The sequence below is a fragment of the Argopecten irradians genome, unplaced genomic scaffold, assembly GCF_041381155.1.
Source record: "Argopecten irradians isolate NY unplaced genomic scaffold, Ai_NY scaffold_1142, whole genome shotgun sequence".
NCBI lineage: Eukaryota > Metazoa > Mollusca > Bivalvia > Pectinida > Pectinidae > Argopecten > Argopecten irradians.
The window spans coordinates 1-17,793 of NW_027188609.1; the positions used below are offsets into that span (position 1 = coordinate 1).

The 17,793-nt window shown below is 38.9% G+C and overlaps 2 protein-coding genes across 2 annotated transcripts; both read left to right on the forward strand.

Moving 5' to 3' along the window:
• The first annotated feature begins 11,666 nt into the window (after positions 1–11,666).
• Positions 11,667–12,677, forward strand: LOC138313986 (paraneoplastic antigen Ma3 homolog). The gene has a single exon (XM_069254200.1). It carries the CDS (start codon positions 11,667–11,669, stop codon positions 12,675–12,677), a length of 1,011 nt encoding a protein of 336 aa, XP_069110301.1.
• A 3,185-nt stretch (positions 12,678–15,862) lies between these two features.
• LOC138313985 (uncharacterized) lies at positions 15,863–17,786 on the forward strand. The gene has a single exon (XM_069254199.1). The coding sequence runs from the start codon at positions 15,884–15,886 to the stop codon at positions 16,955–16,957; it is 1,074 nt and encodes a 357-aa protein (XP_069110300.1). The 5' UTR covers positions 15,863–15,883; the 3' UTR covers positions 16,958–17,786.
• Positions 17,787–17,793: the final 7 nt, after the last annotated feature.

Here is a 17,793-nt window from a genome sequence, read left to right on the forward strand (position 1 = left end):
GATCCGTCAGTGTAGATCTGAACATGGTCAGGGAAAGCCCTAATGCACTCCCGAAAGGAGGATTTGTGTTCTTCGGGTAATGCACTGGACTTTGCCCTCTCATGCAAAGATAAATTGATATCAGGTGTTTGAATGAGCCATGGTGGTACATCCGATATGGTGTACTCGTCAATGGCGTCGAAATTTATATTTAGTTCCTGCAAAAAATTTGAAATTCTGATGCCAAATGTTGGTATGAGCTTTTGATTTTGTCTGAATAAGTCCTGGTGTTGTGGATTAAATACAAGATCGAGTGCGGGGGGTTTTTGGGATTGGATTTCAGTTGGGCAGCATACTGTAAGGATAATTTCTTTCGTCGATCGTCTAGAGATGGCTCATTAGCTTCCACATGGAGACTCTTCACAGGTGTTGTTCGAAAAGCTCCAAGTGCCAGACGCAGTCCCTGATTCTGGATAGGGTCAAGCATCTGTAGATAAGGAGCTGCGAGCCGATCCATAGACAATAGAGCCGTAGTCAAGTTTTGATCTAATAAGTGCCCGGTAGATACGCAGAAGCATTTCACGGTCTGCACCCCAATCAGAATGGGACAGAACACGTAGAATGTTCAACGCCTTCGAGCACTTATCCTTCAGATGTTTGATATGTGGAACAAAGGACAGTTTCGAATCAAATATTAGTCCAAGAAATTTAGTTTGTTCAACTACTGGAATTTTAATTCCATTGAGTGTGAGGTCAGGATCATTGTGTGGTTTTCGTTTTTGACAGAAGTGCATACAGACAGTTTTTGATCTTGAAAATCTAAAGCCATTTTCGTCAGCCCAATTTTGTAATTTGCCTAAACATTGTTGTAGTTGTCGTTCTATATAGTGTGCATGTTTTTTGATCTGTAACAGATCAAGAAATCATCCACAAATAGAGACCCTTCCGTAGATTGGCCAAGACATTTAGTTATGCTGTTAATTTTTAGTTCAAAAAGTGTGACGGACAGGATACCACCCTGAGGGACGCCCATCTCCTGTGTTTCTGTTTCTGAATAAGTTGAACCCGTTCGAACTTTGAAATGCCTGTTAGATATAAAATTTGATATAAACTTCGGCAAATTACCACGTATACCGATGTCATGGAGATCGTTCATGATTCCATATTGCCAAGTTGTGTCGTATGCCTTTTCAAGGTCAAAGAATACGGTGACAAGATGTTCTTTCTTGGCAAATGCTTCTCGTATAAATGTTTCTAGTCTAACTAAGTGGTCTACCGTTCCCCTGCGGTTTCTAAAGCCGCTTTGCAAAGGACTTAAAATATTGTTTGATTCCAGGAACCAAACTAATCTAGTATTTATCATACGTTCTAGAGTTTTACAAATACAACTCGTCAATGAAATAGGACGATAGTTATTGGCATCAGTAGCATCTTTCCCGGGCTTCGGAAGGGGTATAATAGTAGATTCCTTCCAAGACTCGGGAATTTTGCCAGAAGAGTAAACTTGATTAAATATAGTTAAAAGACATTTTTAATGAAGATTCTGGTAATTGTTTTAAAAACATATATGGGATTTCGTCTGGTCCAGCTGCCGAGTCCTTTGATTTCTCAAGGGACTCGAGCAATTCTGGTATCTCGAAAGGCCTATTGTAACTTTCACTATTGGAGGATTTAAAATTAAGACGTCTCTTTTCCTTTTCCTTTTTAAATTTTTGAAATTTTTTGGAATGATTTTTGATGGATGAATTTTTAGCAAAATTTTTGGCAAAGGCGTCAGCTATTTCGGATTTTGAAGAAAATATTTTATTGTTGTTAATGAGGTGGGAGGATGGTGTTGCTTTTCTTTTCCCACTGATTTTTTACCAATCATTTCCCAAACTTTCTTCGAAGATGTATTGGAATTAATTTTTGAGACGTACTCTTTCCAAGTACTTTTCTTGTCGGATTTGATAGACCTTCGAGCTTTTGCTCTCCAAATTTTAAAATTGTTATAGTTGATGAATTGATACAAATCTATCAGATTAGTACTAATTTTGTGGAATATCACGGTTTTATTATCTGCTATCAGAGAATACCTGAATTCGACTGACTCTGAAATATGTCAAATTTGTTTCCTACTTACAATAAATATTTCATATTGATCTGTACAATGTAATGAAAAATAACATACTCCTACCGGAGGAGAAGATGGGAAGATCTTAATTAGTTCAGTTCGAATCATTTGAAATGAGAGTTGATATTTCTAAAATTTCCTATTACGGGAAACTCGAAAATTTATTAAGCTTCAGTGCGTTTCAATATTATTTTATAGCAGATTCACAATCAGCTATTTTACTTTGACATGATAATCTACTCTGAAAACAAAAAAAAAACATTGTGTTACAATTATATTAGTACATTTTGCCTAGTTACAGAATTGTACGTACATGTATTACAATGTTCAGTTATACTTTTAAAACACCTCCGAATATTTTTCATTTAATTTGCATAAACAACCAAACGATATAGAATTTCGTTTTAAAATGACACTTAACCTTGTGAGTTGTGTATATCCAGTGAGTTAGATGTAAGAATTTTAGTATTGAGGAAATAGCTGAAGTAATTAAGGGCTACTGCCTTATGGGCTGTGACTAAGCTGCTGGCATCGATATGGTTTCTTTAACGAATAACTTCATTGAATATAAAAAATTTGTTTTTTTTTAACCATTGTTTAAATTATTTAAGTACCATTTTACAAATATGGTTATTTTCCAGTGTCATGGGCTCTCCAAATGTGTCATAATTACCTCTTGCATAACAAATGGGGATATTAAAATAACTGTTAACAATTATAGAGGTAGAAACGCTTTAATTAGTCCATTTAGGCTAATATTATTTACGTCCTTGTTAAATAAATGCGCTTGTTAAAAGTGGTAGTGCTCGGTGACGATATTGTCCACCCGATGACACAATTTGGTTTTAAGAGCCTGGTTTGGTAATTGTGATGATATTCTTTGTGTTGGTCAAAGTTTTAATTATTAATTCTATAGAGCAAAACAAAACGAACTTATATATTGTGCTTTTATTGATTACAGTAAGGCTTTTGATAGTATTAATCATCGATATTTATGGCATAAACTTTGGAAAAGTGGTAGTAGAGGGCGATTACTTAATGTAATTTCATCAATTTATGATAATGTACGTTCATGCGTGAAACTAAATGGTAAACTATCCGCCATGTTCGATTTGCATGTCGGTTTATTACAAGGGGAATCTTTGTCTCCCATGCTATATTCTTTATTTGTAAATGATATGGAAAGTGAATTTATAAACTCGGATTGTCAAAGTTACCCTTACAGTTACTTATAATTAACCTTTTTATGCTAATGTATGCAGATGATACAGTCTTATTTTCCGAAGACGCTACTGACCTCTAGCATATGCTCAACTGTCTACAGACTTATACGGTTAAATGGAATTTAAAAGTAAACACAGATAAAACAAAAATTGTTATATTTAGGAAAAGGAGAAGAATATTACCTGGTGAAAAATGGACTTTCAATGATAAATCTATAGAAATTGTTGATAAGTTTTGTTACCTGGGTTTGGTTTTTAATTTTAATGGAAGATTTGCTGTAGCACAAGATACATTAGCGTCTCAAGGCAGGAAAGCATACTTTCAATTAAAAAGAAAAATGAAAAACTTTAGCCTTAACACAGAAACAAAATTATCCTTATTTGTTACATATGTTACATGCATATTAAATTATGGTTGTGAAGTGTGGGGGCTAGATGTTTCGCCCCAAGTTGAAAAAATTCACCTCCTTTTCCTTAAAGACATACTTAATGTTAGAAAAACATTCAATACATCTATGGTGTTTTTCGAAACGGGTAGATATTCATTGTATGTTCAACGTAAGACAGCTGTTATGAAATATTGGTTAAAACTATTGAAAACAAACAATTGCATTCTGAAATCTTGTTATGATGCACTAGTCGAATTGAATAGCAGAAAACCTAATTGTAAAACGAATTGGGTCTATCATATTAAGCACGAACTTTGTAGTTTGGGATTTGGATATGTTTGGAAAAATCAATGTGTTTTAAATGAAAATCATTTTTTGCAAATATACCACCAACGTATTAATGATGTTCTTGTTCAAGAATTATATAGTGCGTTTGATGTATCTCCTAAATGTTATTTGTATAAACATATTGTTCATAATTTTTGTACACAGTTCTATTTAATTAAGCCTGTAAATCATAAATTCAAGAAGTTTTTAAGCCGATTCCGTATGCAATGTCATAGTCTTAATATCGAATCCGGACGTTATAATAATATTCCTAGAAATCAAAGGACTTGTTCATTATGTGATAAAAATGACGTCGAAGATGAAGTACATTTTGTTCTTCTCTGTCCGGCATATTCTGAATTAAGAGAAAAATACATTAACAGATATTTTTATCATAGACCAAGCGTGCATAAGTTTATAGAATTATTCTCTAGTAAAGATGTTAAAATTTTGAATATGTTGGGTAACTTTTTGTTTCGTGCAACAGAGAAAAGAAAAACTCTGCTCACAATTAATTAAATGATAAAATTGCTTTGTATTTGCCGTCAGCATCAACGTAGGTTCTGTTGTGATCACGTCTTTTATACATATGTAGCTTATTAGTATATTGAAATACTGAAATATTGTCCTCCGCCATCTTATACTTGTATACATTGTATGTCATATTATAATGATAATAATTGTACTGTTCCCTATATGCTTGTTATGCATTTGGATGAAATAAAAACTTGAAACACTTGAATCCTCTAAACAATAGAACAGCCATCTCTAGATCACTGCTTATTGTTTTGATGTGGTCATGATCAATGTATCACACCTTCACGCTTGGCTGCGCACTGCTACAGATACGAAGAGATGTATATATGGGGTGGTTATCTATCCTTTAATCTTTGAAATATTTTTCTCGAAAACCCAGCTCCCTACCGCTCCGAACCGCTGTAAATGAAAATTAATGTGTATGAGCAAGGGACGTCAGAAACATTTATATAACATGTGTTGAGAATATGTATAACAGTATTTACATTAAAACCTATCTTTTAAAACCACCCAGTGGTCTGAGTAAAAGTGGTCTTAATAGCGAGGTGGTCTTAATTCTGAGGTGGACCAGGTTTCTTCTATGATCATGACGATCAAGAACAGAAACTCTGTATCCTAGCTGACCGGTACATAATATATGTACTGTATTTTTGTTTCAAAATTGAAATTTTATGAAAAATGCAATATACATGTATATATATAAATGTATATATATATATATATTTTTTTTTTTTTATTTTTTTTGTTCAATTTTTTTGCATTTAACACATTTACAAATACATGGGACATCAACATAAACTTGACATGACATATACATTACATTTATATAAAAAAAAAACATAAGAAACATAACATAGCATGCTGAGTATGTACATGTACGTGTGGGGAAAAAAACAGTTTGATATATTTTGGTTAAGATAAATTTGCAAATTACTATATTTGATCAATTAGTTTTGTCGGCCATTAGAATCTTAATCATATCATATTTTAATGCATGCGTGTCTAATCAAAACCAATAATTTACAAATATTTTTTAAAGTTTGATGAATTATGGACATATAATGACTATACCATTTATTTCTAGAGCATAGACATATTTTTTTCATTAAATAAAGTTAATGGTAAGTGCTTATTTAAATCTTAAACTAAATTTCACTGAAGTAATTGTTAACAATCTAAATGAAAATACTTTTTCTAGACATTACTTTCTATTATGTTTTAATTATAATTCAAATACATATCGTTAGTTTAATCAGAGATTTAGATAGTAATTAAATTATCTATGTCTCTGGTTTAATTATCACATAGTATCACCTGAGGTAAATGAGAATCTATGTGTTTTAAAATTGGTATTGATCTGTGTAAATTATTATTAATATTTACGGAAATCGATTTTAATTATCCCGCCATGTGCAATGATTGGTCAAATAATAACTTACGATCACAATCGGTAAAGTGTTTGAAAGACTACTGTGCAATAGTCAAGCGTACTTTTAACTAATGCAAAACACCGATTGTTTACCGCAACAAAATAGATGACACATCTATTGAAATAAGATGATTGACGTACGGTACTTCATAAATATCTGAAATAAGATCAATATATCTCATACATTAAAGAATTTTAATTCCATTGGCGTTACACGTATGAGAAAGAACTGCCTAAATCGTTCGATCTCGCCACCAGGGCTATCGAAAGAACGTTGCATTAGGACCTACTTGTGGTTTCGATCACGTCAACTGCCAGCCTCCAGCGTCACAAGTATGCAAATGATGGCGATGAACACTCTCCTAGTACAGGTAGATAATCTGATAATTAGGTCGACGGAAACAAAAGACTGACTGATGTACCTGCGGGTAGTTGGTCACGGGTTGCTGCGTGCGGGAAGGTGAGGCACAGCGAGGTGTGAAGTCACATGTGCCTGTGGTCATAATCAAAGGGTCAATTAGTGTTAATTTAGTGGTCGTTGGGACTATGAAAATTGGTCGTAAAACGGGAATAGCGGTGTGATTGTATTTCTGAAGAGAAAAAAAAATCGGAACTGAAAATAAGTGGCCGTAATAGTGGGATGTTCGTAATTTAGTGTATATGCTATACAGTACATGTCTATGTTTGGAATAAACTTTTGGAAAATAAAAATAAAATAAAACAAAAATAAATATAAAGACAAAATAAAAGAATATTTTCAAGCATGGTGAATTAACAACAAATAAAAATATGAAATAAAAAAAAAATAAAAGTAACCTGCCGACGACAAGGGTTGAACCCCGGGCGTCAGCATAGAAAGCTCAGGACTTACCACGACACCACTTGTATATGTAGTTTAATTTGTGAATATTATTAACTTAATAATGAAATGCAGTTCACTAAATTTTCTTATTTTCTTCGCAATCCACTTAAATTGATATTGATGCTGCTGAATAAGTTTACAGAGTGATTCTAAACTAGTTTATATTGTATCTGGGTGCAAATTACAACTACATATACCACAAATGTGTGGTTATTCAGTTTATGGTAACCCAAGCCATTACATCACATCCATGGATCGCGTATATCCAATTTACCCTGTGGAGGCTGTAATTACTGTCAAAGGGCGCACGACCAATGGGCCGCGTTCCTGTAGGAAGTGGATGATGTAGTGCCCTTATCACAGGTACCTTGTCCAGACAAAGAAACCGAGGAGTATCCCTTGACAGTTGAGATAGCTACGAGCACAGTGCGGGTCTCTGTCCTCTCCGAGGCCGGTGTTTGTTTGTTTGATTTATTAACGTCCTATTAACAGCTATGGTCATGTAAGGACGGCCTCCCATGTATGCGGTGTGTTGCGTGTATGTTGTGCGAGGTGAGTGTACTGGGAGACTGCGGTATGTTCGTGTTGTGTCTTCTTGTATAGTGGAACTGTTGCCCTTTTTATAGTGCTATAACACTGAAGCATGCCGCCGAAGACACCAAGCAACACACCCCACCCGGTCACATTATACTGACAAGGGGCGAACCAGTCGTCCCACTCCCTGTATGCTGAACGCTAAGCAGGAGCAGAAACCACCACTTTTATAGACTTTGGTATGTCTCGGCCAGGGGACAGAATCCAGAGCCTTCCTCACAGGGGCGAACGCTCAACTCAAGACCAAAAGTGAGGCGGTGCCAAGGGAGGCATTAGGAAAGATAACGTCAGTTAGGAAGAAGAGAAAAGATAAGATCCTAAATTTAGTCGCCTTTTACGATCATGCAATAGGTGTAGCACGTACAATTCTTAAGACGTCGCCCATTTCTGGCTGGAGACCTTCCTGAACACCTACTTCAGCGTGTCCAGGATGGTCAATCATTTTCAGCCAGTACAGCAGCGAGCTCTCCGAGCCATTCCAAGGGATCGCCTCATCCTGGAGACGGATGCCCCCTATTTCCCGGCGCCGGGATTTCCACATGGGGCTCCCCACCTATTGGGGTATACTGCTCAGCGCGTAGCAGAGATCCTTGGAGACCTGGACATGACGGCCGAGCTGGAGGTAACAGACGAGAACGCCTTCCGTCTGTTCCACTAGAGTGCCCCTGATGCAGTTGGAACCCCGGAGACGGTGGACTATCAAAACGATGAGGACCCGTGAGCCGGAGCCAGTTCATGGGAACGGACATCAGATCCCCGAGACTCCTTTGATCCCTGTGCTATGCCATTTACCTCGGTTGAGAAGCCAGCCCACAACACACCTCTACCTAAACCTTTGGTCACTCCTGTAGACCCTGCATCGCCAAAGCCTCCTTTTCCAAATCCTCTGCCTCTATCCTGAGCCGGAGCAGGTTCATGGGAACGGACATCAGATCCCCGAGACTCCTTTGATCCCTGGGCTATGCCATTGAATCCCAAAAAAAAGTGGAGGGAGGAATGTAGTGAAATTGCCCAGGGATGTCAAGCGTCCCGGAGACTCCTGGCTGAACACCACCAGAAATGACCAGAGCTAGACCCCGACATGAGAGGACGTGTAACACGAAACACCCTACAAGCCGGGATTTTTGGAATCCTTTCCTACGACTACGTTAGCCGTACTACAGCAACACCAACTGGCCCCACGACCCTGCAACGCGGACTAGGTAAGTTGGCTGCTGTCATTAGCGTATATATATTTTACAATATTTTACAATATTATCGATAATTATGGATGTGGTAAATATTCATACCTTATTAACTGCCGTTAGTTTTAAGATTACGTCACCTTGGACATTTACAAAATGTTCACCGTCTGTCGAGTGCTATTTTATCAGTAGAGTTTGTCCAAAATTTTGTTATAGTTGTCTTTCTTCCATTGTAGTTTTACGTCCATGTCATCCTAAACTCATCGGGTATTATCGGGAGAATCTATTCCCCGAGGAGTTCTGGATGAAGGCCATGTGCCATAACACAGCCGTGATAAATGCATCTCCATTTCGCCACGAAATGTATTTGCTTCGAGACAAATTTGATTCAAATGTAGTAGTGTTATTTTACTACTTTTATTTGGTATACGTTATATTTTAGTGCGCGTTCGCGTATGGTCCGTGTAGCGATAGTCGCGGGTCGCGGATACGCAATGCGACAAGATCGTTGGCGCGCGCGCGGAAAAGGCACGTGTAAGTGAGAGCGATGAGTTATGTGAATGTGACGTAATGTGTATGTCAATCATATTTGTGTCCTTATATGGTATTAGTCTATTGTCTACGTCGAGTGAATGTTGGGTAGTTTATCTGGGGTATTGGTCACTTGGGGTTTGGATGACCAAGAGGCAACATCGATCTCTAGTAGATCAACTGATTGCAGACTCATAGGAAATTAGCCCAATACATAATTGTAAGTACCTGTATGTAGTTTAAATATTATTATCATAATATAATATAATATCTATTTAATATATTTGATTATGGTAATCGTTTATTTAAAAGTAACTTATCATTTTTGGAATTTCGATAAATTTTAATATCGGGCATAATTATTCAGACGGAGAGTGATTTCGATGGTATTCGTATTGTTTTAATTAATTGTATTGTTTTATTATTTCAACAGTATAAAACGAGTGGTTTGAGCTCGTCGGACGACGGTCCGGTGAAACCCTCTTCACACTGAAGAGGTGGGTATTTTTATATATGCTATAGTTATGTAATAGTTGCCATCTATACATATAGATGTTGTTAATTGCTATTATATATGTTCTGATAACGAACTGGTTAACTATCCGTTAGAACATGTAAAGTAATATTGAACATATGAGTATAGCCGTATAATTGTATGTATATAGATAACTGTATATTAAATGGTAATATGATGTAATTCATGTTACAGGGTATTATTTTAATGAATAAATGAAGTGAACCCGACAACAGCATTGGTGTCTTCCTTGAAACCATAGCTACTACATTGGCGCCCATGTATCGTTGGATTGATGACCTTTGTGTACTGCCAGTCGACACGCATGACGGGATACGTTGTGATTCCTACCAAGTAGAATAGCGACCTTGAAGGCCCGACAGGTAAAGTCACCTGTGTATACCTATCGACGATTCACCTGGTGAATGAATGAATGGATTTCCATTGTGTATGTTTGTGTATCGGAAAGACACGCGTCTACGTTTGAACGACCTACAGATGACCTTGACCAGCGAGTGCGCGTGTACGGCACGTTTCCTATATGTGCGTATCTATAGTGAATTCTAAGCTGAAAGTGAATGGATAAGAGCTGGACGAAGGAATATCCGGAGGAGACCGTACACGGTAAAATGACATTTGTGTACCACTGACTTTTCATATATCTTGCTATAAATCTTGTGCTTCTTCTGTGATCTTCAGTTAAAAAGTGTAAATTGACATTCTGTATTTCACAAAAGTTTTTTTTTCTCTTGATAACGTTGTTCTAAAATTTGTGAATATTTACTTGATTTCAACTACCGATTCAGTATTTTTATTATTTTCGTTCGTTGTCATAAGATGTGTATTTTCTAAATTTGTATTTCCGGTTGTGAACTTCCTGTTTATGTACTTCCGGTTATTCTGTACTTGTGGCATATTAGTTCCGGTAACTTTTTGACATTTTTTTTTAGATATAAAAAATACTTGCTTTCAGAATCTTGTTTATTTTCACGATAGTATATTAGTATGGAGTAATTGATTATTTTTTTTTTGCTGTTACACGAGTTTATTGGATACTTATTTAATTTAGATTTTTGTTTGCTACAATTACTTGGTTTTGTTTGCGAGCGAATTAATTATTTTTTTTTGCATTGAAGTTTAGATACTTTTGTTTTGTTGGTACATTTATATTTTGGTTGTCGCTGTGTACTTTGCTAAAAATCACTCGTCTCTGATATTTGTTTTTTTTTCTTTTTGCCGCATTTTTTTTTTTTTTACTTTAACATTTGTTAGGATTGTTTGCTTCTAAACTTTTAGTTTTTTTTTATTTTTTTTTAATCTTTTCGGACCATTTGTGCCATAGGTGTACTTGTTTTTTTTCTCTGCCGCTTTTCGCTAGTTTATTTTTTTTTACACTTAGGAGTTAGCATGTAGGATAGTTTGTTGTTGTTTTTTTTTTCAGTGGAATTTATAATTTTTTTTTTTTTTTTTTCTTTTGTGGGAACTTACTGGGTCAATGTTGGTGTGTTCTATGTTATATGTACGGAGTGAATCTTTCTGCATTTATGTTGAGTATATGAGTGTGCGTTAGGTGCTATTTTTGCTATTTTGGATTGACGCTTCGGTCTCGTACGCGTGTTGCATATATATTGACTGCGCGCGATCGTGTATATATGTTTTTTTTTTTAGTTGCTTTGGATGTTGCTGACTTGGCTGGATATATTCAGTAAGTGTTTACATCTATGAGGACAAGAGTAGAATACTTGTTCCGTGTTTGGTAAGGACACGTAGATGATACTGGTGTTTGTTTGCTTTAGCATTTTATTATTTTGTTTATGTTGTAACCCTTGCTTTGTTATGTCGGATTCAAAAGAGAAAACTCGCTCAGGCGGAAGCGATACCTCCACCCGAGGATAGCGATCCTGTTGCGGAGGCGACGAAGTTATTTTCTCAGCTTGGTGCTAGGCCCAAGGGTGAAAGTTTACTTACTTTGAGGAGTCAGATGATGGATTTTCTCAGCAATACTGGAGGAGTGGATACTGCGGACCCATCGTTACGTGGTCATGGGGTAAGTAATACTCAAAGTACTAGCTCTTCTATTTTGGACACGAGGTTCTATAAGATACCTATATTCTCCGGAGATGATGGGAAAGGCGAGGCTTCGTTTGATTTATGGAAGTATGAGGTACAATGTCTCATCGATACGGGTAAGTCTCAGGATATCATTGGACAGTCGATTCGGAGGTCGTTGAAGGGAACTGCAGCTAAGGTAGCTATGAGACTTGGAGCTCATGCGACGCCAGCCCAGCTGATCGCCAAATTGAGAAGCTTGTATGGTATTGTTGATGATCAGGAGACTTTGCTGGAGAACTTCTATGCAGCGCATCAACAACCTAAAGAGACCGTGACAGAGTGGGCTTGTAGGCTTGAGGACTTGTTGCTGAGGGCTGATGCTGCTATAGGACCCGCAGAGCGTAATAAGAGGTTACACAACAAGTTCTGGTCAGGATTGAGACAGGAGTTGAGAGACATAACCGGCCACAAACATGATTCTATTTCTGACTTTGAGGAATTGTGCATTGCAGTCAGGTCTATGGAGAGGTCAAGAGATGGTGGTAAATCTGCGATGGCGACAGCTACTGTTCATTCTGTGGTTGAAGGAGAGACGAAGGATGAGAAGGATGACTTGAAATCTATGGTAAACCAGTTGTCTGCCGCTATTCAGAGGTTAGAGAAACAGATGTCTGACGGAGGCGCGGTATCTTGGAAGAACAGCCGAGATCATCGTAACCGGAATAGAGGGAATTCAAACAATTATGGAAAAGGATCTGTTTACCATTCTAGGCCATCTCAGGATAAGTCTGATGGGGATGATGAGTCATTAGGAAAGAAACCTGATGTTATCTGCTGGAGATGCAGGCAGCCGGGACATATTAGAGCGCGATGCCGAGTAATATTGGATCACTCGCGGAGTTCGGTAAAAGGGAAGGAGTCTATGAAGACGGACCGCTCATAGATTTCCGAATACAAGGTCCGGACGGACGGAAGAGGACTACTGGTGCACGGATGATTGGCAATGCTAATGAGGTAGATGTCACAGTAGATGGCACTGGAACCAGAGCTTTACTGGATACAGGCGCGACGGTGTCTACGGTGAGTCAACGATTTTATGAAAGCCATTTGAGTCATCTGGAATTACAGTCTGTTGGTGAACTACTTGCTATTGAGTGTGCAGATGGACAACAGTTGCCGTATTCGGGATTGATTGAGACGAATGTCAAGTTTGAAGGATTACCTGGATCAGCTGAGCAGAGCTGTTTATTGTTGGTTGTTCCTAACAGCAATTATAACTCGAAGGTACCAGTTTTGTTCGGGACAAATGTTTTGGATGTATTATTAGGAGATTGTCGAAGGAAGAAAGGACCGAAGTATCTACAGAAGGGGTTGGATACGCCATGGTTTTTAGCGTTTCGTTGTATGACGTTGAGGGACCGGGATTTAGCGAGGAATCGTAACAGCATTGGTCTTGTTAAGAATGCAGGAAACATGGATTGTATTTTGAAGCCCAATTCTACGGTTACTCTAAAGGGATACATAGATCAGCGAAGTGCTTATCCGACTACTTGCGCTATCATTCAGCCTACGGAACGTTCTAAACTGTCGAAGGATATAGACGTTACGCCTACTGTATTCTCCTACGATTGTGATAACACACAACCGCTAGATATCCAGCTTTCAAATTTAACCACAAGGACATTTGTAATTCCTCCTAAGGCCGTTTTGTGTGAAATACAGCCGGTGGTTGTACAAGAGTTGCCTAAATCTGATGACGAGATGGGAATACTTCAGTCGTTTATGGACAAGATAGACTTTTCAAATTCAGCTGTTACCGAAGATGAATTGCGTATTGGAAAGAAACTCATTAAGGACTACGAGGATATATTCTCACATGGGGACACTGATCTTGGATGTACTGGTCTCGTGAAACATCGAATCGATTTGACGGATGCAGTTGCTTTTAAACAACGTCACAGGAGGATACCGCCTTCTATGTACGATGAAGTCAAGACTCATCTTCAACAATTGCTATCTGCAGGAGTCATTAAGCCATCACACAGTCCTTGGTCTTCGAACGTTGTTTTGGTAAGAAAGAAAGACGGATCATTGAGAATGTGTGTAGATTTCCGTCAGTTGAATCAGAGAACCATACGGGATTCATATGCTTTACCACGAGTGGAGGATATTCTGGATTGTTTAGCTGGATCGCATTACTTTACCGTGTTGGATTTAAAATCGGGTTATCATCAGATCGAGCTTGAGGATGAACACAAGGAGCGTACTGCGTTTTCTGTTGGCCCATTAGGATTTTACGAGTTTACAAGGATGCCATTTGGACTTACAAATGCTCCTGCGACGTTTCAGCGCTTAATGGAACGATGTATGGGAGACCTACACCTTGCCATTTGTTTGATATATCTTGATGATTTAATTATCTTCTCAAGGACCTATGATGAGCATTTGGAGAGGTTAGGAAAGGTTTTTCAGAGATTACGAGACAACGGATTGAAACTTGCATCTAAGAAATGTCAGTTCTTCATGAACAGAGTTGCCTACGTGGGACATATTGTTACACCTGATGGAATTGAGGCTGACCCAAAGAAGATTGAGAAGGTACGAGATTGGCCGACACCAACTAATCCTGAGGAATTACGTCAGTTTTTAGGGTTCGCGGGATATTACAGAAAGTTCGTAAAGGATTTTGCAAAGATTGCGCGGCCTTTAACCAACTTATTGCCACCAACAAGAGATAAGAAGAAAAAGGGTAGAGTGAAGTCCGATGTGGGTACCGTTAAATGGATGTGGACGTCTGAACAGGCTACTGCATTTCAGAGTCTGAAGGATGCACTGTGCAACCCACCTGTCCTTGGTTATGCTAATTACAGCCGGCCGTTTGAGCTGCACACGGATGCGAGTACCCAGGGACTAGGAGCTGTTCTTTATCAAGAGCAGGATGGACATTTGAGACCTATTTGCTACGCCAGCCGAGGATTAGGTAAATCGGAAAGGAATTACCCAGCTCATAAACTGGAGTTCTTGGCGTTGAAATGGGCTATTACGGAGAAGTTTCATGATCATTTATATGGACAGAAATTTACAGTTTTAACGGACAACAACCCTTTGACCTACGTCCTATCTAAGGCTAAGCTAGATGCGACGGGGCATAGATGGCTGTCCGCTTTATCAGCATACAACTTCGAGATAAAGTATCGACCAGGAAGGAACAATGCCGATGCGGATGCTTTGTCACGACTTCCGGGATGTAGCATTTCGGCAGAGTCTGTGCAAGCAGTGTGTAAGGGAGCAGTTACCTGTAGTGGACCCTTGGTAGAATGTTTGAGTTTGTCAGCAGAGGCATTAGATACATTTGAAGTTGAAGACGAACATGGTTTCCGCACGATGACAGCACGTGAATGGAGAAAGTTACAGGCAGATGATGATGTCATTGGGGAATGGTTGCCAGTCATAAGGCAGAACCTGAAGCCGTCACGAAAGAGGTTATCCGCTATTCCAGAGAGCGCCACCCTTAAGAGATGCTGGGATAGCTGGAAATTGAAACGTGGTGTGCTGTATAGACACATGTCTGATGAAGAGGGCGAAGTAGACCAACTTGTACTGCCGGCTTCCATGCGCGAGCAAGTGTTGACGTCGTTACATAATGATACGGGCCACCCAGGACGCGATAGAACGTTATCATTGCTGCGGGATAGATTTTTTTGGCCTGGCATGACCAAAGACGTGGAGAAGTGGCTAAAGGAATGTCAAAGATGTCTCTTCAGGAAGTCTAAGATTGATGTCAAGGCACCGTTGGTAAGCATTGTCACCACCCAGCCCATGGACTTGGTGTGTATGGATTTCTTGAAATTGGAAGTTTCCAAATGCGGATTCCAGGATGTGTTGGTAATTACTGATCACTTCACGCGGTACGCTAAAGCGATACCTACCCGTAGCCAGTCTGCTAAAGCGACTGCTGAGGCGCTTCAAGGATTTATTGAGCATTACGGAATTCCACGGAGGTTACATTCCGACCAAGGCGCTAACTTTGAGGGGAAGGTAATCGAGAGCTTATGTGACACACTACACATCGCCAAATCAAGGACGACGCCATACCACCCTAGTGGGAATGGGATGTTGTGTGAGCGATTTAATCGGACCCTTATTGACATGTTGGGCACACTGGAGCCTCATCAAAAAAAGGATTGGAAAAGCTACGTAGGATCTCTAACGTTAGCTTATAACTGCACAAGGCACAAGACTACTGGATATTCGCCATTCCATCTAATGTTCGGACGACAACCGCGTTTACCAGTTGATCTTTTGTGTGGATTTGTTGAGGAACCTACTTCACGTTCTTTACCGGATTATATTAAGAATTTAAGGAACAGGATGTCTCATTCGTTTAGCTTGGCAAGTAAGAAGGCTCGGGAATCGCAGAGTCGACAGAAGGCAGACTACGATCTTCGTAGTAGGGAAGCCGTTTTGGAACCGGGAGACCGAGTTCTTGTCAAAGTACTGGCCTTTGAGGGACGACATAAGCTAGCGGATCGATGGGAACCTGACGTGTACATCGTAAAGAGTCAGCCCAATGGAGACATTCCTGTATACACAATACAGAGGGAAGACGGGAAGGGGAAATCAAAAACCCTCCATCGGAACCATCTACTTCCCATTGGAGCGATACCTGTGGAAATAGATAAGGAACCACTTCCTGAACTTCCACCTCGACCAGTTCCACGTATAAGGAGGTCGAGGCTGGAACGTGAACCACTTCGAAAGGAATCTGTGGCGGAACTCGTCGAACCACTGTCCGGGAACGATAGTAGCGACAGTTCCGATGAGGATGTTGTGGGCATGGATATTAATTCCGATGTTCAGCGGCCACCCACGCAGGATAGTATCCGGTCGAGCAATGACACGGTACATATTCCTGGACCTCGCACTGGTTTCGTTGATGTGGAAACGTCGGAATCTGAACCGGAGAATGCAGCTGCTGATGCAGTACAGGGAAATGTTAATTTGCCTGAACCGGAGATTCTAGTGCCAAGGAGATCGACAAGGAACAGACGACCGCCTAATTGGATGACCTCTGGCGAGTTTGTATGTTCACAGCAACCTGTTGAAACGGTGCCGGACTGGAAAATGAAGGCTTTATTTCTGGTGGACATGGTATCTTCAGCGTCCTTTCGGGATATGCCTTCGGCTGCTCAACAGGCAATGCTAAAAATTTTAAGCACTTAGTTTTTTTTTTTTTTCTTTTGTCATTGGATACTTGTAACCATGTTGTAATGTTATTTTGGAAACCCTTGCGGAAGATGAGGGCATCTTCTTTACGAGCGGGGGAGTACGGGATGAATTTTGTGGCTGAAATTAAGATTTTTGTTGTATATTCTTTTATCGTATTGTAATTTCATTTATTTTGTTTATAGTTTGTCCTTGACATATAGATGGGGACAGCTTCCATCTAAGGAGGGGAGAATGTAGTAGTGTTATTTTACTACTTTTATTTTGTATACGTTATATTTTAGTGCGCGTTCGCGTATGGTCCGTGTAGCGATAGTCGCGGGTCGCGGATACGCAATGCGACAAGATCGTTGGCGCGCGCGCGGAAAAGGCACGTGTAAGTGAGAGCGATGAGTTATGTGAATGTGACGTAATGTGTATGTCAATCATATTTGTGTCCTTATATGGTATTAGTCTATTGTCTACGTCGAGTGAATGTTGGGTAGTTTATCTGGGGTATTGGTCACTTGGGGTTTGGATGACCAAGAGGCAACATCGATCTCTAGTAGATGAACTGATTGCAGACTCATAGGAAATTAGCCCAATACATAATTGTAAGTACCTGTATGTAGTTTAAATATTATTATCATAATATAATATAATATCTATTTAATATATTTGATTATGGTAATCGTTTATTTAAAAGTAACTTATCATTTTTGGAATTTCGATAAATTTTAATATCGGGCATAATTATTCAGACGGAGAGTGATTTCGATGGTATTCGTATTGTTTTAATTAATTGTATTGTTTTATTATTTCAACAGTATAAAACGAGTGGTTTGAGCTCGTCG